At 53.2% G+C, this 19,004-nt stretch overlaps 4 protein-coding genes across 4 annotated transcripts; 3 read left to right on the top strand and 1 right to left on the bottom strand.

The window, feature by feature from the left end:
- Positions 1–1,018: 1,018 nt before the first annotated feature.
- On the top strand, positions 1,019–2,585 carry ALTATR162_LOCUS1501 (uncharacterized protein; the record flags this gene model as incomplete). The annotated part of the gene is made up of 2 exons (XM_043309097.1): positions 1,019–2,117; positions 2,167–2,585. The coding sequence occupies 2 exons, from the start codon at positions 1,019–1,021 to the stop codon at positions 2,583–2,585; spliced, it is 1,518 nt and encodes a 505-aa protein (XP_043165032.1).
- A 636-nt stretch (positions 2,586–3,221) lies between these two features.
- Positions 3,222–4,619, top strand: ALTATR162_LOCUS1500 (uncharacterized protein; the record flags this gene model as incomplete). The annotated part of the gene is made up of 1 exon (XM_043309096.1): positions 3,222–4,619. The coding sequence occupies one exon, from the start codon at positions 3,222–3,224 to the stop codon at positions 4,617–4,619; it is 1,398 nt and encodes a 465-aa protein (XP_043165031.1).
- Positions 4,620–5,496: 877 nt separating this feature from the next.
- Positions 5,497–11,807, bottom strand: ALTATR162_LOCUS1499 (uncharacterized protein; the record flags this gene model as incomplete). Its single annotated transcript, XM_043309095.1, has 2 exons — positions 5,497–6,581; positions 6,632–11,807. The coding sequence occupies 2 exons, from the start codon at positions 11,805–11,807 to the stop codon at positions 5,497–5,499; spliced, it is 6,261 nt and encodes a 2,086-aa protein (XP_043165030.1).
- A 1,265-nt stretch (positions 11,808–13,072) lies between these two features.
- On the top strand, positions 13,073–18,763 carry ALTATR162_LOCUS1498 (uncharacterized protein; the record flags this gene model as incomplete). The annotated part of the gene is made up of 3 exons (XM_043309094.1): positions 13,073–13,601; positions 13,652–18,600; positions 18,653–18,763. The coding sequence occupies 3 exons, from the start codon at positions 13,073–13,075 to the stop codon at positions 18,761–18,763; spliced, it is 5,589 nt and encodes a 1,862-aa protein (XP_043165029.1).
- Between the last annotated feature and the right edge of the window lie 241 nt (positions 18,764–19,004).

Here is a 19,004-nt window from a genome sequence, read left to right as displayed (position 1 = left end):
TCCGAGGATCTAAGATTTCCTTCTTTGAGGTTTCGGACGCTGTCTGCAATCAGCAACATCCTCCTACTGCCTGTAACGTGAATTCTGCCCAACACACAGTATCTTCCGAATCCTCCGAGCATGCAGATGTACCATCGGGTAGTAACCCCATTAAGCATAACATGCGAGTTGCAGATCTACTGTATTGAAATTGGCGAATCACGACTCCCGTGTTTCAGCCTCGGCAACGGAGCAGAGCAGGGATGCAGCAGAGACGGCATCACCGAAAATCCACGCTTTAGCCTCCGCGAGCACGTCCGCCCGTGAATGGGTGAAGACCTCAGCAATCGGCCGCCGCTTTGCACCGTGTCGGAGCTGAATGCTAAAATCGTTACATGTGCCGTAGGGGGTCTTAAACGATGCTTTGTGGAACCACTAGAATTTCGGACGTCGGAGGCGTGTGCTATAAGAGTCTGGCTTGCCCTGGTGGCTGATAGTATAAATTCAATACCTGCGACAAAGATACCTGGCTGCGCCTGTGGCTGTACTGGACGAACAACGGACGCGTACTGGCAATATCGGACACCTTGGAACAACACTGCAGCAAGCGGAAAAAACAACAGAAACGTCCAACTGCTAAGCTCGGCCGAACACCCACCCACCGACTGACATTCTTGGCACGTAAAAAAAAGAGGTTGTAATTAGCAAACGAATTGAGGGGGAAGAAAACAAGGACTAGGGTTGCTCGATACCTGGACTTGGCTCGAAGAAAGGATCTTGGTGAAGAACGAACCTAGGTAAAGCTGACAGCGGCTGTGTCGTATACCCCCGTAACGACCCTGTTACCGCATCGACGATTCAATTGCCTTCGTGCGGAATTGTAATTAAATACTCCACGAGGCGAACACAGTTTCCAGGACTGAAGCACCTGAGAATCACCTGCAAGAGCGTTGCTGCCCTCGATTCTCGTTTCTCGACGTCATCACTAAAACCTGTCGTCAAGCACGGTCTTCTCAACTACATTCTACCTCCGAACACGATGGCACAGTCACCTCTACTCTTCATTGTTGCGGGAGCCGCCATCTCCTATATCCTATACACCCGCATCACACTCTACCTTGCGCGCCAGCGCTTCAAGAAAGAGCATGGCTGCCAACCATGCACGGCGCAATTCCACAAAGATCCCATCTTCGGAATTGACAATGTGAAGGCCATGGCGTACAACAGCAAGAACCATATTCTGCTACAAGAGAACCGAAAGCGCTTCCAGCGGCTCGGTAATACTTTCCATAACAGGATAATTACAGAGCCTTTCATTGCGACGTGTGAACCAGAAAACGTCAAGACCATTTTGAGTTTGAAGTTCAAGGACTTCAGCCTTATACATAGGTCGGCTTCCTTCACTCCTCTTCTGGGCCACGGTATCTTCAATGCGGATGGCGAGCGATGGGCTAACAGCCGTCACCTGCTGCGGCCCAACTTCGCCAGGGATCAAGTCGCCGACATTGAGGCTTTCGAGCGACACTTCAAGCTTATGCTCAAACATATTCCCAAGGATGGCTCGACTGTCGATTTGCAAGAGCTCTTCTTCCGCCTGACGATCGATACCGCAACAGAGTTTCTTTTCAACCACTCTACCAACTCGCTCCGCATGGTTGGCCAAGATGACGCCAATAACGAGGATCTAATCTTCAGCAAGTCGTTCAACTTCGCACAGGAGGACATCACGATCCGCACCCGTTATGGTATATTCGATCGATTCCGAAAGAACGAGGAGGGCAAGAAGGCCATCGAAATCTGTCACGCCTACATTGACAAGTTTGTGGCTGACGCTCTGCAATTCAGACAAGAATTGGACACTGAAAAGGGTGCTGGAAGCAAGGACGAAAAGTACTACTTCATTCAAGAGGTCGCCAAGCAGACTACCGACCAAAAGAGGATCCGCGAAGAACTTATCAATATCCTGCTTGCAGGACGTGATACGACTGCCAGTCTGCTCAGTAACATGTTTTTCGAGATTGCCAAGAGGCCTGACATCTATGCCAAGTTGAGGGATGAGGTTGCAACGCTTGAGGGTCGCACACCAACGTATGAAGAGTTGAGGAACCTCAAGTACCTCAAGTGGTGCCTCAACGAATGTAAGTTCGCTTTCGGAACTGGAACTATCGACGTACTAATTACAAACAGCACTCCGCGTTCATCCAGTCGTACCTGGTAACTCTCGTCGAGCCATCCGTGACACTGTACTGCCCCGGGGTGGTGGTCCAGACGGTCAAGCGCCCCTATTCGTACCCAAGGGAACGACGGTCGGATACTCGCCATACACTATGCACCGTCGCCACGATCTCTACGGCCCAGATGCAGACGAATACAAGCCTGAGAGATGGGAGACCCTTCGTCCGGGCTGGGAATACTTGCCCTTCAACGGCGGCCCACGCATCTGTCTTGGCCAGCAGTACGCGCTCACCGAGGCGAGCTACGTGACGGTTCGAATGGTGCAAGAGTTCAAGACTATGGAGAGCCGAGACCCCGAAGTGTGGCGCGAGAGCCTGACACTGACTCTGTGCTCGATGAACGGTACACAGGTTGGCCTTACGCCTGCCTAGAAGGAGCGTAAGCAACGACGGATATCAGGCTGCTTTGAGAGATGCCACGTTGGAGAGGATAACGGAAAAGTCTAGCACGCCGATTTGTGTCTGCTATCCGAAACGGAAGAGGATTTTTCATCTATACGACCTACTTTGCATGAGCATGTTCATGCGCACGGGAGGAAGCCTAGGAGATGGAGGCGGCCATCTCTATACTAGCGTGTTCCTGGTTCACATAATTTGGGCGAGGGCCTTCAGAGGCAAGATTTTTACTCTTCACACTCTTCACCTGTAGAATACCTTTGACTATGGAATTGATTTATGTTCTTTGACGAGAAATCTAAGATGGCGGGGTGAAGTCCGAGTGGTGCTGCTGAGACATGCTGGTGCATTCTGTCATCTCACAATGACTCTAATGTCTTACTTTCACCATACCTCTGTCAAGATATAAAGCAATCAGTACTCGTTCTTGCTAGCCTCAATTAGAATCGCGACGTTGTTTGCAACTGTAGTCAGCCAAATCGAGACTAGCGCCGGAAGTCCGCAACGTGGGAACCTAGAAACACAAGTGTTGATCAACAACAGCGAGACACGCCACAACTCACGCAACGAGCCCTTTTCCCAACTCGTCCTATACTCTGGCTGACAAACACAATGTCGCGAAGTCACCGCCCTTCGACTACGCCTATGGACTTTGAGTGGACGAATCAAACAGGACCAATCGACTCTCAATCGCCGTTCCTCGCAGCCGGCCAGCAAAAGAAGCGTAAGTCTTCAGACCCATCCTTTGCTTTCGGACAAGACACACAAGAGGAAACAGAACCGCTGACTTCAGGGCCCTCGTTTGGCCAGCCAGGTCCACACTCAGTACTAGACTCACCGTCAAAAAGCGGTTTCGCAACACCAAATCGGCTGCGCGACCCTGACAACCGCATGACATACTTCAGCCGCGACCCCAGCAAGTCATTACCCTCAACACCAGCGTCTTCGGTGCCGGCACATATACAACCAAGTCCCTGGTCTATGCGAACGCCCTCACACGATATCGACTTCAGCTCCGGCGGAGAGACACCCGGCACGTCCCAAGTAGACAGCGACCCGGGCACACCAGACACACAATTGGCGAACAAGATGGGCCGATTAGGCAATGGCGACACAAAGGGCGGTCGGCGAGACAGCTGGTTCAAGCGAACCTTCATGTCAAGTCCGAGCCCCACCAAGGAGCCCCGCGACAAGGACATGCCGCAAAAGTACTACTCCAAGAAGGCTGAGAACCGCATAGTCAAGCGCCGGTCAGAGCGATCACGGTCTAAGAAACGCGCTGCTATACATGACGAGGACGGCGACGACTCAGACAACGAACGAGGACGCCCACCAGTCCCTCCGAAGGAGGCGGGGCCCGTCCAGCAGACTTTCGCTATGACTGTGGGTGGCTTCCTCTCGTGGGTTGAAGCGCATCCCAACCTTCCATCCGTATTATCATACTACCTCCAACTCACCGTCAACATGTTCCTTGGTAGCCTCTTCATCTACATTGTTTACTCCGCCTGGGCCGGCGTGATGACAGACGTTGACATTGAATCTTCAAAACACGCGTCAGAGATAATGGTCGAAATCGCTGCTTGCGCTACAGAGTACAATCGCAACCGCTGTCGACCGGAAGAGGTTGTACCGGCTATGGAGAAGGCATGCGGTGTCTGGGAGACGTGCATGAACCGCGATCCGAAGAAGGTTGCACGCGCGAGCGTGACGGCAAAGACGTTCGCCATGATTTTCAACTCTTTCGTCGAGGAGTTCAGCTACAAGTCCATGGTATGTTGCCTTCTTTGCTTTGTTTTCAATGTGTGTGCAAGCACTCTCAAACTTGCACACCAACGAGATAGGGACGAACGGATGCGCAAGTATGATTGCAAGCACTATGCTCAATCCTATGGTTATGCACAGCGCGGCAGCGCCCAATTTCAAAGCCCCCGATACACCCATCACTATGGGGTCGAAGGAGTAGACTCCGACTTTAACCCCTACACCGAACATGAAGGGCCATTTGGCTGACCAACCTTTCCCCTAGATCTTCACGGCCATTGTCATCTTCGGCGGCTTCAACCTTTCAAACTGGGCATTCGGCCTTCTCCGTTCGCAACAACAGCAAACACAAGCCCACCATCAGCAACAACAGCCGAGCGAGTTCATCCCACAAACTCCACACAGAGTAACCAGCAACGGATACATACAAAACCACGAGAACTTCCCCCCACCGAGTGGCAGCTACCAACAAAACTATCAGCAAAACTGGCAGCAATTACCACCATACCAGCAGCAACCACAACAACAACACACGCCGTATCAGAGTCATACCCCATATTCACAAAGGCATATTGAAGCGCCGCCGCTGGTTCATGCGCATACCATGCCCGCGCTACCCAGTACGGCACAAGAAGGGGCACCTGTGCTGGAGAGTGGGAGGACAACGCGGAAACGGGGGCTGTTCCGATAAACGCTCTTTATTATCATGATTTTCTTGAACCTCTTTGTACTCGTCTGGATAAGCGTATTACTTCATTTTGTATTCACGTACTTAGGATTGTGGTAGGGTAGGCCTGGCTTTGGGTTAGGTCAGGTAGCATAAGCGTGGTGAAGCTGGTGTGGCACCTCATGTCGCGAAATTTCACAAATCTCCAATTGCTTTCTCCTGTACTGTTTGTCCTTGGATCTGATGGTTTCGCATCTTTCCTGATGACTGTGTCTCTGCTTTTACGACATCACGATTGATTTCCATACGAGTAATGTATTGAATGAACGGATTACTAAATTTTATCATGAGAAGCATATCTAAGCCTCCAACTTGGATATCAAATGGCCAATCTACTTGTGAACCGCCAAAACGCCCGAATCATGGACCCCATATCTACATATACACACAAGCTGATCTTTACGCAGCAGCCTCGGTCTTAGTCTCCTCCTTGCCACTCTCCTCGTACTTCTCCCAGTTGGCTAGGATGTTACCAATCTTGGGAGAGTTGGTAAGCTTGTACACATCCTCAAAGTACTCCTTGGTCAACGCAAATGGCTTGGCAGTCACGTTGGGTATGTACTTCCCGACCAACTTGCTTGGGTCAATGGATGTCTTGTGAATCTTCTTGAGAAGGAAAGACCTGAAAGGCTTGACTCCAGAACGCAAGAAGGTGGAATGGAAGGGTACGTCGATACCCTTCAGCGGGATGGTAGCGAAGCCGCGCTGTAGGTCGAGCGGCTTGGGCTTGGCTTCTGTTTGCTCAGCACAGCCCTTGATGATCTCCACCAGGTGGTTCTTGACTTCCTCCAGTGACAAAGTCTGCATGAGCGCCTGGATGTCGATCTTTTGTTGCTTGAGGTAGTTGGTCACGCCAGTAAGGCAGTCGAGAGCGCGGAGGTCACCAGCAGCAACGTACTGCATGTTGGCGATGTTGTAGTTGACAATCTCCAGAAGCCATCCGGTTGTCTCGGCAATGTTCTCGACCACGTATTGAAGTGCCTGCTCGTTGAAGGTCTTGGAGATCCTGCTGGGGTTGACAGCGCACATGGAATAGTTTGAACGACCAGTCTCGTCACGCTCGACAGCGACCTGCATCGTAAGACCACGGTAGAACACGACCGAGACCAGACTCTCGATAGGCATGACCTCAGCCATGGCCGCAAGAGCAGAGTATTCACCAAGAGAATGTCCAGCGAATGTGCTCTCGACCTGGATCAAGCCCTTGGCACGCATGTCTTCGAAAGACGCCTTCTCCATGAGTGTCAGGGCAGGCTGTGTGAACTGAGTGGCTGACAGCAGACCAGTTGGTGACCGGTAAGTGTAAGATGTGGTATTCTCGTCAATCTCCTTGAAGATCTTCTCGGATTTGATGGAGCCATCCGCCGCAACAGTCTCGAAGGTCATAGACATGTAGTTCTGGCGGATAGCCTTACCGACTGGACCACCGAAATGAATGGTGAGTTCCTTCGGGTTGTTCTTTACGATGTTGGTGATGGCAAAGCCTATTGTGAATTAGCATGTGCACGATACAAGTAAGGTGATTCAAACTTACCATAGTTATCCATGAAATGCTTGTCAGCACGGTCCCAGACCTCCTTGGCAACGGGACTGCTGTTGTAAAGCTCCATACCCATGCCTTGCTCTTGCGAACCTTGTCCAGTGAAGACATATGAAGTGGTGGGTTGCTCGACCTCAGCCTCACCAAGAAGGACCTTGTCTTCTGTCTCCTGGTTGCTGACCTCGATCTTGATGATCTTACGACCAGATACCATACCGACGTGTTGAAGCTTGACGTCAAGCATGTCATCGGGAAGCACCATGCCGACAAGGTTGACGTGGTAGCTCCTGACACGACCAACATTGTTCTCAGCGGCCCATGTCTCGACCAAACTTCGGACAGCTGCGCTAGAATACATGCCATGGGTAATTGTACCAGGCAGGTTAGCGTAGCTAGCGAAGACACGAGAGACGTGAATGGGGTTGTAGTCGCCAGAGACGCGAGCGTAGTTCTCGTTGGAGACAGGCGCCTTGAGCTTGAGGGGAGTCTTGCCGTGTAGTGGGATAGCGTTGTCGAAAAGCACTGGCTGATCGACCGCAGCACCGTTGCGCTCCAAGTAGTCGAGGACAGGGTTGCCATATGCGGTACCAGATCGGTAGTCAACAGAGGCGATCTGGATAACCTCCTTGGTTGGAAGCTCGAGCAAGACCTCTCCCTGAGTCTCGATGTCTGAGAAGACCGTCTTGTTCTTGTATCGGACGACAGTCTCAAGTTTGAAGAGCAATGTCTTGTTTAGCAGGTCAATTTCAGGCTCTTCGAAGTTGAACCACTCCTTTGACCGCAGGATCGCGACATCCTTGCTGGTAGCCAAGTTGAGCTGAATGGGCTTCTCGACCTTCCTCTGGAACGTGTTCTCAAAGTCGTCGTATGCACCGCGGTAAAGGAACTGGCTGGTAACTTCCATTACCGGCTTACCGTCGCGCGTAATGGTGCCGCACACTTCTACCATCTTACCAGAATCCTGGTTGATGACAGCGTTGATCTGTGCGGTGGTATCAAGAACATCGCCCTTCTTCAGTGGCTCAGCACCGGAGACCATACGGAATCCGTTGGAAAGATGGACCAACTTGAGGAGGTCACCATCGATTGCGCGGGGGAAGATGGGCTTGGTGATAGCCTTCCAACCGACGACAATAGCGAAGTCCATGGGAGCATAAACCTCTTTGCCAGGTCGATCAACAAAGGCTTCACCTGTGTTGCCGACCGCGTGGACGAAGTCGTTGATGGCCTCACTTGTGACGGTAGCACGGCCACCATCGAAGCGCGAAGTGACAGACGCGTCGAATGGACATTCCTCATCTCCGAACCAGACCTTGTAATAGAAGTCCTTGATCCGGTCGTTACGGGCGTCCATGACCTCATGAATAGGCGCATAGCCTACGTTGGGGCGGTAGGTGAAGCGGAAAGGCAACGCAACAGCTTGCTTGAGGGCGGTACGCTCCTCGTAGATGTTGAGCAAAATCTCGCTGTCCTTTGTAAAGCTGACATCGACAGTCTTGATCAACTTGCCGCCGTGGTGTAGCTCCTTGACGATGATGGCAGTCTTGGCAGGCTCGTTGGGGTTTTGTATCTCGATGACCATGCCAGGCGTGGGCGCGAAGACCCTAGACGTAGGGTTGGTCTGGAAACGCTGGCCCTGCACGAAGATGTCTGCAGTGAAGAAAGCGTGTCTCCATGAGTAGCTAGTGCCTGCCAGGAGCTGTAGCCATGAGTGTACCTCCGGCATTGTGGCGTTGGGAGCAGCAGAGAGGCGGTAGATGACCTTGTTCTCAAGCTCTGATACGGTGAGACCATCAACCTCTAGACCCTGTGGTGGGGCTAGTAGTTTGCTACCGAAGTACTCGATGACAGGAACCTTCGACTCGTCATCACCGTAGATGTCGCGCAAAAGGTACTTGATATGGCCCTGGTGAACGCCGTCCAAGATCTCCTTGATAGGCTCGTCGACCTTAGTGGAGTACTTGACGGCCATGGGTCCTTGAAGAATACATGTCCTGCCAACGTCCTGGTCAACAACAGCATCAAGATCTTCAGATTGCCAGAGTGAATCCTTCTTGAAGAAGAACTCAAATGTCTCGTCAAGGACAGGAACAAATGGAACAGGCTTCTGTCCACGACGTTGGCAAAGCAACAAGAAGTGCTGCACATCCTGGGCGCTGATAAGCTGCTTGTCGGCGTCAGGATAAGCCTTGAAGACCTTCTCAAGCATTGGGAAGGGGTCGTTGAGCTCATCGTAGTTCTGGATCAATGACTCGCTGCTAGCTTTGCTGAAACGCTCCTCCAGTCGGCGGATGAAGTCACCGGTTAAGCGCTTCAAGCTTTGGTCAATCCAACGGGTCTGGTGCTTGACATACATGAGGTCTACCATGCGTTGAACGACCTCAGCATAGGTCATGTCTTCCAGGTCGACCGACTCCCCCTTCTTGTTCTTACCGAACCAGACTTTCTGGAAGTCCTTGTTCAACTTCTCAATAATGTATTCGCGCATCTTCTTCAGTTCGGGAACACGCTTGGCCTTATCAAGACTGAAGATCTTCTGGTCCATCTCGTGCCAGAAAATGACACCACGCGTGGCGAGCTTGTGGATAGGCTCACCCATCTCAGAGCGAACAGTGATGACACCTCCAGCTGGGCCCTTGTAGGTCTTCTCCCAGTCACTGTCATCGAGACCAGGAGCGTCCACGATCGCCTGCTTGGCCATCTTCGATGTCTTTGCTTCCTTGGCAGTCATAACGCGACTGCCGAACAAGCAACCATCGTATGGCATGGGCGGGTAACCAAACTTGGTCGACCATGATCCGGTGAGGTATGGGTATGTGTCTTCGGCACCACCGAAACCGGAACCTGCGACGAGAATCAGGTTCTCGCACTTGCGCAGACGGCTGTACATCTGCAGAATAGGCTGATGGAAATCTTCGAAGGAGTGATGACCACCAGCACGACCACCAGTCCACTGGAGCAAGACTGGGAAGGTAGGGTTTGCCTTCGCGATGTTGATGGTCTGCTGGATAGCCTCGACGGAACCAGGCTTGAAAGCAATGTGCTTGATGCCTAGGGTCTCGATGTACTCGTTGGCTACTTCAATTGATGGCAAACCGGCACCGATGGTGAGACCTTCAATCGGAACGCCCTCAGCCCTGAGCTTAGCCAAGAGCGGGATCTGCCAGCCCATAGCGCGGGGGTTGACGTAGATGAGATTGATGGTGATACCACGGCCAGCAGGGATCGCCTTCTCGACCTTGTTGATGGCAGCAGTCATGGTCTTCTCGTTGTAGTAGCCACCACCAGCAAGTTCGATCTCGTAGCCGGCGTTCATGGTCGCTGCAACAAAGTCCCATGGTACAGTGCAAGGCGTCATACCAGCGACCATGACCGGAGGCAGACCGAGCATGCGGCTCATCTTGGTGTCGACATAGGTCTGGCCAGTTGATGTTTTGACGAGACGAGGACCGTGCTCCTTGACCCAGTCCACAGCGTACTTGACGGCGTGGTCGAAGTCACGGTCAAAGATCTCAGGCTTGTAGCCGACTTCAGCGTTTTGGCCATCGATAGCACCCGCAAGGATAACACGAACACCAGTACCGTCCTTGTTGCGATTTGTGAGCACGCCAAGACCGGAGATACCGCCAGGGCCGAAATCAAGGATGTGAGTAGCCTTGGGGAACACGGTTGCCTTCTCCCACTCCACTGAGTCGGCAGTGATCATGCTAACAAGACGAGGAACGATGTTGTCGGTCTCATTCTCACGAATGTCTTGGCCTGTATGTGTGTCATACATGGGAATGCCAAGATCCGCGGTGGAGATCTTGATCGCCTTGAGATCATCCTCGAGCTGCTTGGTCGCATCCACCAGATATGGGCTGTGGAAGGGGGCAGTGATGGGGAGGAAGCGGTTGACAAAGCGTACTTTACGCTCGGTGAAGGGTATCCTGGTTTGGTCCAAGCCAGTGGGAGCCTTGACCTTGCGCAGACGAAGGTTGAGACCATACAGAGAGATTGGTGGACCTGTAACTACAAAGTTGCGCGCGCTGTTGACCAGCGAGATGGCAATGTGCCGGTCTTGGGGTAGATGGGCATTGGTTGCGTCGATGTGGTCCTGGACTGCCTTTCTTGAAAGGTCACGGATGGAAAGCATGGGCGTGGGCACACCCTCACCATTATCGTCTGAGTCTTGCAAGACTGTTGGTGCCAGCGAGGTTCTAGGGAAGGCTTGCTGACTTCGCGCACCGATCCAGAAGAGGATCTCAATGGCTTTCTTGGCAGATCGCTCAAAGGTCTCCCAGTTCTTGGATTCGGCAATAGCGGCGGCTGTAACGACACCCTGCGAGTGACCGGTTACACCGGACAAGCGACTGCGTACGTGTCCAGGATGGCTACCGAGGACTCTGCACGTTACGACGTAGTGTGCGAGCTGAGTCAACCCAATCAAGGGCAAACTGACGGGTGCGGAAACCAGGTAGTCGGTGTCGGGTTGCGAGTCTCGGTTGTTGAGCCATCGCATAACATCGAGACCCTTGGAGTAGAGCTTCTCAGCGCGCGGGTCGCGCGACAGGACGAGAAGATGTTGTGCCTCGGCGGCAACAAAGTCCTCTACGAATGAGGGATAAGTGTTGTAGATCTCGCGGAGTTCATCGAAGTACTCCTCGATGTTGCCCTGGCCGCCCAGAACAGCGTATATGAAGGCATTCTCGTCGGAAGCTTCACGGAACAACGCCGATTCGTGGTGCTTGATAGGTCTCTCTACCGCGGCACGGGCAGCATAGTATGATCGCACCGTGACCAGCTTCTTCTCGGTGATGCCAGGCAGAGATGCAGCCAGCGCATGCACCTCGTTGCCTCGGAGGAAGGCACGCTCGAATTCGGTAAGAACAAGCTTGAGCACCTCCTCGAAAGAGTCGGGGTCCTCCCCCTCCTCTACCTCTTTCGCGATAAAACCAAGGTATCGCGCCACCAGTTCCGCCACTGATGATGGCTCATCGTCTAGGGCGAGCTCGTCGGTTGGCTCAGGAAGCGTCGACTTGAACGTGTCCCTCAATTGTTGTGCATTGAAGTGGAGAGCAGTGGGGATGAGGAGGGTATATTCGAGCGAGCCGTGGGAGAGGATGAGCGGGCGCAGGTTTGCCGCTGAGCGGGGCGTGGAGATGCCCGTCTGCTGGCCGGAACCGTACATGGTGTGAGTGCGATTATTGCTGTCCTGTGTAATGGCAATTGTAAGCTGAGGGTTCAGAGGATTGGGGGGGTGAGTGAGGAGCAGCGGAAGGCGCATACTTCGGACAGATTATACGTGTGGAAGGAACGACGTGGGCAGGAAGGAGCGTCTGGGTAGTGTGAGCTCTCGTGTGGTGTCTCGTTATGGCGGGGAAGGCGCCATCAACGCAATACAACGAGCAGAAACAAGTTGGGAGAACAGGTGTCCCCAACTTCTCGCAAGAAGCACTCAATGCGTACCTGTTCACTCAGACAGAAGCTAATCTGGCTGATGTGCTCGGGATCTGGCCCGTAGTACTAGTAATCGTATGGCAGCTCCCTTGCTATGTGCGGTGCGGTGTGCGAGGGGCGTAGAGAGAATACCGCAGGCAACAGGATTACAAAAGGGTCCCAGGGTATAAGAAAAGTAATCAGGAGGGAGTGCTTATGCAATTGGGCGGGGAGGAGGTGAGGAATGAGTCGGAAGCGGTGCGCTGGCGTGGTTATGTTCGCGCCGAGTTGGTCGACTTTTTCGACGAGGAGCTCAGATTTGGCCCGCATATCATGGGCCACTAGCGCCGGCAGGGGTCTGCGGTATGTTCCTACACAAATGCTGGGGCAAACACTCAACAACTCGGATGCAAATGCGCTTATCCGTACCCGCGCAGCTGTTGAGGACACGGTGGACCAGCTTATCAACCTCCAGTCGAGTTACTCATCCTCTCGCAAGTCGAACCAGAATCACATTTCGTCTGCGTGGTTGCCTTCGCACCGCTCGCAAGCCCACCTCTTCCAGGCGAGATTAGTTCGTTGAGCACCGGCCAAAGCAGTAACGAGCTGCAGTCGCAGGGGTCTGGAATTTTAGTACCGCCAGTCCGAGGCGGGAGAATTCCTCAACGCCCTGACATAACAACGCAGCCCGCTGTCCTGTCCAACAAGAGATAAACAGCTAATGCGTTGGATCTCTTCTTCCTGCAACACCCGTTGACTGCTCCTCTTCTTTTGAGAAAAAAAAAAGTCAATCGTTCGCGGGGAGACAACTCACCCCTCCCGGACCCTTGAATCGTCTCAAGTGCTCTCACCGCACTACACTACCCACCCACCTAATAGCGCGTCTTCTTCCTGGCACTTCCTTCCTCCTTAGACCCACGATACCCTTCTTCTATTTTGTAATAGAGATACCCATTGAGCTCCTTTGAGCCTCAACCCACCCTCCTTTCCGCCAATTGCTCCCTCCATTACCTCATCATGCGTCCCGAGGTCGAGCAGGAGCTCTCGCACACGCTGCTCATTGAGCTGCTCGCATACCAATTTGCCTCCCCCGTGAGGTGGATTGAGACGCAGGATGTCGTCCTCGGCGAGAAGACGACGGAGCGCATCGTCGAAATCGGCCCCGCGGACACGCTCGGTGTCATGGCGAAGCGCACACTTGCCAGCAAATACGAAGGACACGATGCAGCGCGATCATTGCAGCGTCAAATCCTGTGCTACAACAAAGATGCCAAGGATATCTACTACGATGTGGACCCAATAGAGGAGGAACCAGAGGCTCCAGCTGCGAGCAGCGGGGGTGCTTCATCAGCGCCCTCGTCTGCACCCGCAGCTTCAGCACCTGCTGCCGCCGCAGCACCACCTCCACCGAGTGCTGGACCGGCAGCCCAGGTGCCAGATGCGCCAGTCACAGCCACCGACATCCTCCGGACACTGGTGGCCCAGAAGCTGAAGAAGCCGCTCATGGATATTCCGCTGAGCAAGGCCATCAAGGATTTAGTCGGAGGTAAGTCAATTGCGTAACACACAGCAATACCGTAACTAACAGCCCTACAGGCAAGTCTACCCTCCAGAACGAGATCCTCGGAGACCTGGGCAAGGAGTTTGGCTCAACTCCCGAAAAGCCTGAAGATACCCCTCTCGACGAGCTTGGTGCTTCGATGCAGGCTACCTTTAATGGTCAGCTTGGAAAGCAGTCCTCCTCCCTCATTGCCCGCATGGTGTCTGCCAAGATGCCTGGTGGCTTCAACATCACAGCTGTGCGAAAGCACCTCGAGACAAGATGGGGACTGGCGCAGGGACGACAAGATGGAGTTTTGCTGCTCGCTATCACCAACGAGCCAGCTGCACGTCTCGGCTCCGAAGCCGACGGCAAGGCTTTCTTGGACGAGCAGGCAAACAAATACGCAGGTATCGCCGGAATCAGCTTGTCAGCTCCTACAGCTGGTGGCGACGCTGGTGGTTCGGGTGGTGGCATGATGATGGACCCTGCGGCCATCGACGCGCTTACCAAGGACCAACGCCAACTCTTCAAGCAGCAGCTTGAGCTTTTCGCACGATACCTCAAGATCGATCTACGTGCAGGTGACAAGTCCTTCGTCGACTCGCAAAAGGCGCAGTCTGCGCTCCAGGCCCAGCTTGACCTATGGACCACCGAGCATGGCGAGTTCTATGCTTCTGGCATTGAGCCCCAATTCACACCACTCAAGGCTCGCGTCTACGACTCATCATGGAACTGGGCACGCCAGGACGCTCTCACCATGTACTACGATATCATCTTCGGCAAGCTCAAGGCGGTCGATCGTGAGATTGTCAGTCGTTGCATCGCCATCATGAACCGCTCAAATCCTCTCCTTCTCGACTTCATGCAGTACCATATGGACCACTGCCCCACCGAGCGTGGTGAGACATACGAGCTTGCAAAGGAGCTCGGTCAACAGCTCATCGACAACTGCAAGGAGGTTCTGAACGAGGCTCCAGTCTACAAGGATGTCGCAGTACCCACCGCGCCACACCTGGAGATTGATGCCAAGGGCAACATGAACTACGAGGAAGCGCCAAGAGCGAGCGTTCGTAAGCTCGAGCACTACGTGCGCGAGATGGCTGAGGGTGGAAAGCTGTCCGAGTACGGCAACCGCACCAAGGTTCAGAATGACCTGCAAAGAATCTACAAGCTTATCAAGCAGCAACACAAGCTTTCCAAGTCGTCACAACTCCAAATCAAGAGCCTCTACAGCAATGTTATTCGCTCGCTGTCAATGAACGAAGGCCAGATCATGCCCAACGACAACGTCAAGGCTGTCGGAGGCAAGAGGGGCCGTAATGGTCGCGTTAATGGCACTGCCAAGCAGGGCAAGGTTGAGACGATTCCCTTCTTACATCTGAAGAGGAAGGACGACCATGGCTGGGAGTACAGCAAGAAGCTCACTGGCGTCTACCTAGACTGCCTAGAGGATGCTGCCAAGTCTGGTGTCACTTTCCAGGGCAAGTATGCCCTTATGACGGGCGCTGGTGCTGGCTCCATCGGCGCGCAAGTCCTCCAAGGTCTCATTAGCGGTGGTGCCAAGGTTGTCGTCACAACTTCTAGGTTCTCCCGTGAAGTCACCGAGTACTACCAATCCATGTACTCGCGGTACGGTGCTCGCGGCTCTCAACTCATTGTTGTGCCCTTCAATCAAGGTAGCAACCAGGATGTTGAGGCTTTGGTTGACTACATCTTCGACACCAAGAAGGGCCTTGGCTGGGATCTCGACCTCATTGTTCCCTTTGCTGCCATTCCAGAGAACGGTCGCGAGATCGATAGCATTGACTCCAAGTCGGAGCTCGCTCACCGTATCATGTTGACCAACCTTCTGCGTATGCTTGGAGCAGTCAAGAAGCAAAAGCAGGCCTATGGTTACGAGACCCGCCCAGCACAAGTCATCCTGCCATTGTCCCCCAACCACGGAACCTTCGGTAACGACGGTCTCTACTCAGAGTCTAAGATGTCGCTCGAGACTCTCTTTTCGAGGTGGCACTCAGAGAGCTGGGGTAACTACCTCACCATCTGCGGTGCTGTCATCGGTTGGACTCGTGGTACAGGTTTGATGGGCGCCAACAACATCGTTGCTGAGGGTATTGAGAAGTACGGTGTACGCACCTTCTCCCAGCAGGAAATGGCCTTCAACCTGCTTGGCCTCATGGCACCACCGATCGTCAACCTCTGCCAGGTCGAGCCTGTTTGGGCAGATCTCAATGGCGGCTTTCAGTACATTCCCAACCTGAAGGACCTCATGACCGACCTGCGCAAGGAGCTCACAGAGACAAGTGACATCCGCAGGGCCGTCATCAAGGAGAATGCCATTGAAAACAAGGTTGTCAACGGCGAGGCGAGCGAGGCCCTGTACAAGAAGGCCACGATCGAACCACGAGCAAACATGAAGTTCGATTTCCCTACGCTACCTGACTGGGATACTGAGGTCAAGCCTCTCAATGACAACTTGAAGGGTATGGTTGATCTCGAGAAGGTTGTCGTCGTTACCGGTTTCTCAGAGGTTGGGCCTTGGGGTAACTCCAGGACACGCTGGGAGATGGAAGCGTATGGCGAGTTCTCCATCGAAGGATGTGTAGAGATGGCATGGATCATGGGTCTCATCAAGAACCACAACGGTCCCCTCAAAGGAAAGAGCTACTCCGGATGGGTCGATGCTAAGACTAACGAGCCACTTGATGACAAGGATGTCAAGCCCAAGTACGAGAAGTACATCCTTGAACACGCTGGTATCCGTCTTATCGAGCCCGAACTATTCAATGGCTACGATCCCAAGAAGAAGCAACTTATGCAGGAGATCCAGATTGAAGAGGATCTCGATCCATTCGAAGCTTCCAAGGAGCTTGCGGAGGAGTTTAAGAAGGAGCATGGCGACAAGGTTGAGATCTTTGCGATCGAAGACTCTGGCGAGTACACTGTTCGCATGAAGAAGGGCGCCACACTCCTCCTCCCCAAGGCTCTACGCTTTGATCGTCTCGTTGCTGGTCAGATCCCTACTGGTTGGGACGCCAAGAAGTACGGTGTGCCCGACGACATCATCTCTCAGGTCGACCCCGTAACACTCTTCGTACTTGTCTCCACGGCAGAGTGTCTGCTTGCCAGTGGTATCACCGATCCCTACGAGTTTTACCAGTACGTCCACCTTTCTCAGGTCGGTAACTGCGTCGGTTCCGGTATCGGTGGTACTACCGCCCTTCGAGGAATGTACAAAGACCGATTCATGGACAAGCCAGTCCAGAAAGATATTCTTCAGGAATCCTTCATCAACACCATGAGCGCTTGGGTCAACATGTTGCTCCTTTCATCTACCGGACCTATCAAGACCCCCGTCGGTGCTTGTGCCACTGCTGTTGAGTCTCTCGATATCGGTTACGATACCATTGTCGAAGGAAAGGCTCGTGTCTGCTTTGTTGGTGGTTTCGATGACTTCCAGGAGGAAGGTTCGTACGAATTCGCCAACATGAAGGCTACCAGCAACGCCGAAGACGAATTTGCCCACGGACGTACCCCCAAGGAGATGTCGCGTCCTACCACAACGACCAGAAATGGCTTCATGGAGTCGCAGGGTTGTGGTATGCAGGTCATCATGGACGCCAAGCTTGCTCTCGACATGGGAGTCCCCATCTACGGTATCCTTGGCTTCACTGCCACAGCGACCGACAAGATTGGTCGTTCCGTCCCTGCCCCAGGAAAGGGTGTGTTGACGACTGCGCGAGAGAACCCGTCCAAGTTCCCATCTCCGCTCCTTGACATCAAGTACAGGAGACGACAGATGGACCTTCGACGCAAGCAGATCAAGCAGTGGCAAGAGTCAGAGGTCCTCTATCTGCAGGAGGAGGTTGCAGCGATGAAGGACGCCACTGGCGAGGGTTTCGACGAGGCTGCTTATCTGGAGGAGCGTGCTGCCAACATCGAGATGGAAGCAAAGCGACAGGAGAAGGATGCGCTCAACAGCCTGGGCAACAGTTTCTGGAAGCAGGACGCCCGCATCGCTCCTCTTCGTGGTGCACTTGCTACCTGGGGTCTTACAATCGACGATCTCGACGTCGCTTCTTTCCACGGTACCTCTACAGTTGCCAACGACAAGAACGAATCTGACGTCATCAACCACCAAATGCGCCATCTTGGCCGTAAGAAGGGCAATGCGCTGCTTGGTATCTGGCAGAAGTACCTCACTGGTCACCCCAAGGGTGCCGCCGGTGCTTGGATGTTCAACGGCTGCTTGCAGGTGCTCAACACTGGTCTGGTACCTGGCAACCGTAACGCCGATAACGTCGACAAGATCATGGAACAGTATGACTACATTGTTTACCCATCCCAGGCCATTCAGACCGATGGTGTCAAGGCCTTCTCTGTCACTTCATTCGGTTTCGGACAGAAGGGAACCCAAGCTATTGGTATCCACCCCAGGTACCTCTTTGCCGCGCTTGAGCACCACCAGTTCGCCGCCTACAAGCAGAAGGTTGAAGCTCGCCAAAAGAAGGCCTACCGATACTTCCACGACGGTCTCATCAACAACACCATGTTCCGCGCCAAGGACAAGGCACCATATGAGGACGAGAAGATGCAGGAGATCTTCCTCAACCCACAAGCGCGCGTCACCATGGACAAGAAGACCTCGAAATACAGTTACGCGAAGAGCTCTGCTCCCAAGAAGGACAAGAAGTCGCAGGAGACGATGAAGATGGTTGAGCAGCTCACCCAAGCTACTGCTTCCGCCAACAGCAAGGTTGGTGTTGATGTTGAGAGTCTTAGTGCGCTGAACATCGAGAACGAGACCTTCATCGAGCGCAACTTCACCGAGAAGGAGATTGCATACTGCCAGAAGGCACCGAACCCTCAGGCAAGCTTCACTGGAAAGTGGTCAGCCAAGGAGGCTGTCTTCAAGTCTCTTGGTGTCAAGGGTCAAGGCGCCGGTGCTCCGCTGAAGGATATCGAGATTGTCAACGACGAGTCGGGCGCGCCAACTGTCCAGGTATGCTCATTCTTACACCAAATTTAAGAAGTGGATACTAACATTTACACAGCTCTATGGCCAGGCTCACGAAGAAGCTAAGCGCGTTGGTGTCAAGAGCATCAACATCAGCATCAGCCACTCGGACGACCAGGCTGTTTCAGTTGCGATTGCGCAATGTTGAATATAGACCGCCGGCGACTTGTTCATATTCATGACGATAGATACATGGTAGTATAGTTGGACAAGAGAAGGAACATTATTCCCCTGCTTGTTTTGGTCTCAGGCGCATAGATTAGATGTGTCCATGGCTCGTAAAGATTTATGTATTGTAATGCAAAAACATGTTCAAACATTGCTCTGTTACATTGCTTGATCATTACAGGTGTTGCGCTCGATGGTATATCGTTAGTCTTCTTCGCCTG

Source organism: Alternaria atra, assembly GCF_907166805.1.
Source record: "Alternaria atra isolate CS162 genome assembly, contig: 21, whole genome shotgun sequence".
Taxonomy (NCBI): Eukaryota; Fungi; Ascomycota; class Dothideomycetes; order Pleosporales; family Pleosporaceae; genus Alternaria; species Alternaria atra.
The sequence above is the reverse complement of the archived record's forward strand: the minus strand, read 5'-3'. Positions and strand labels throughout refer to the sequence as shown.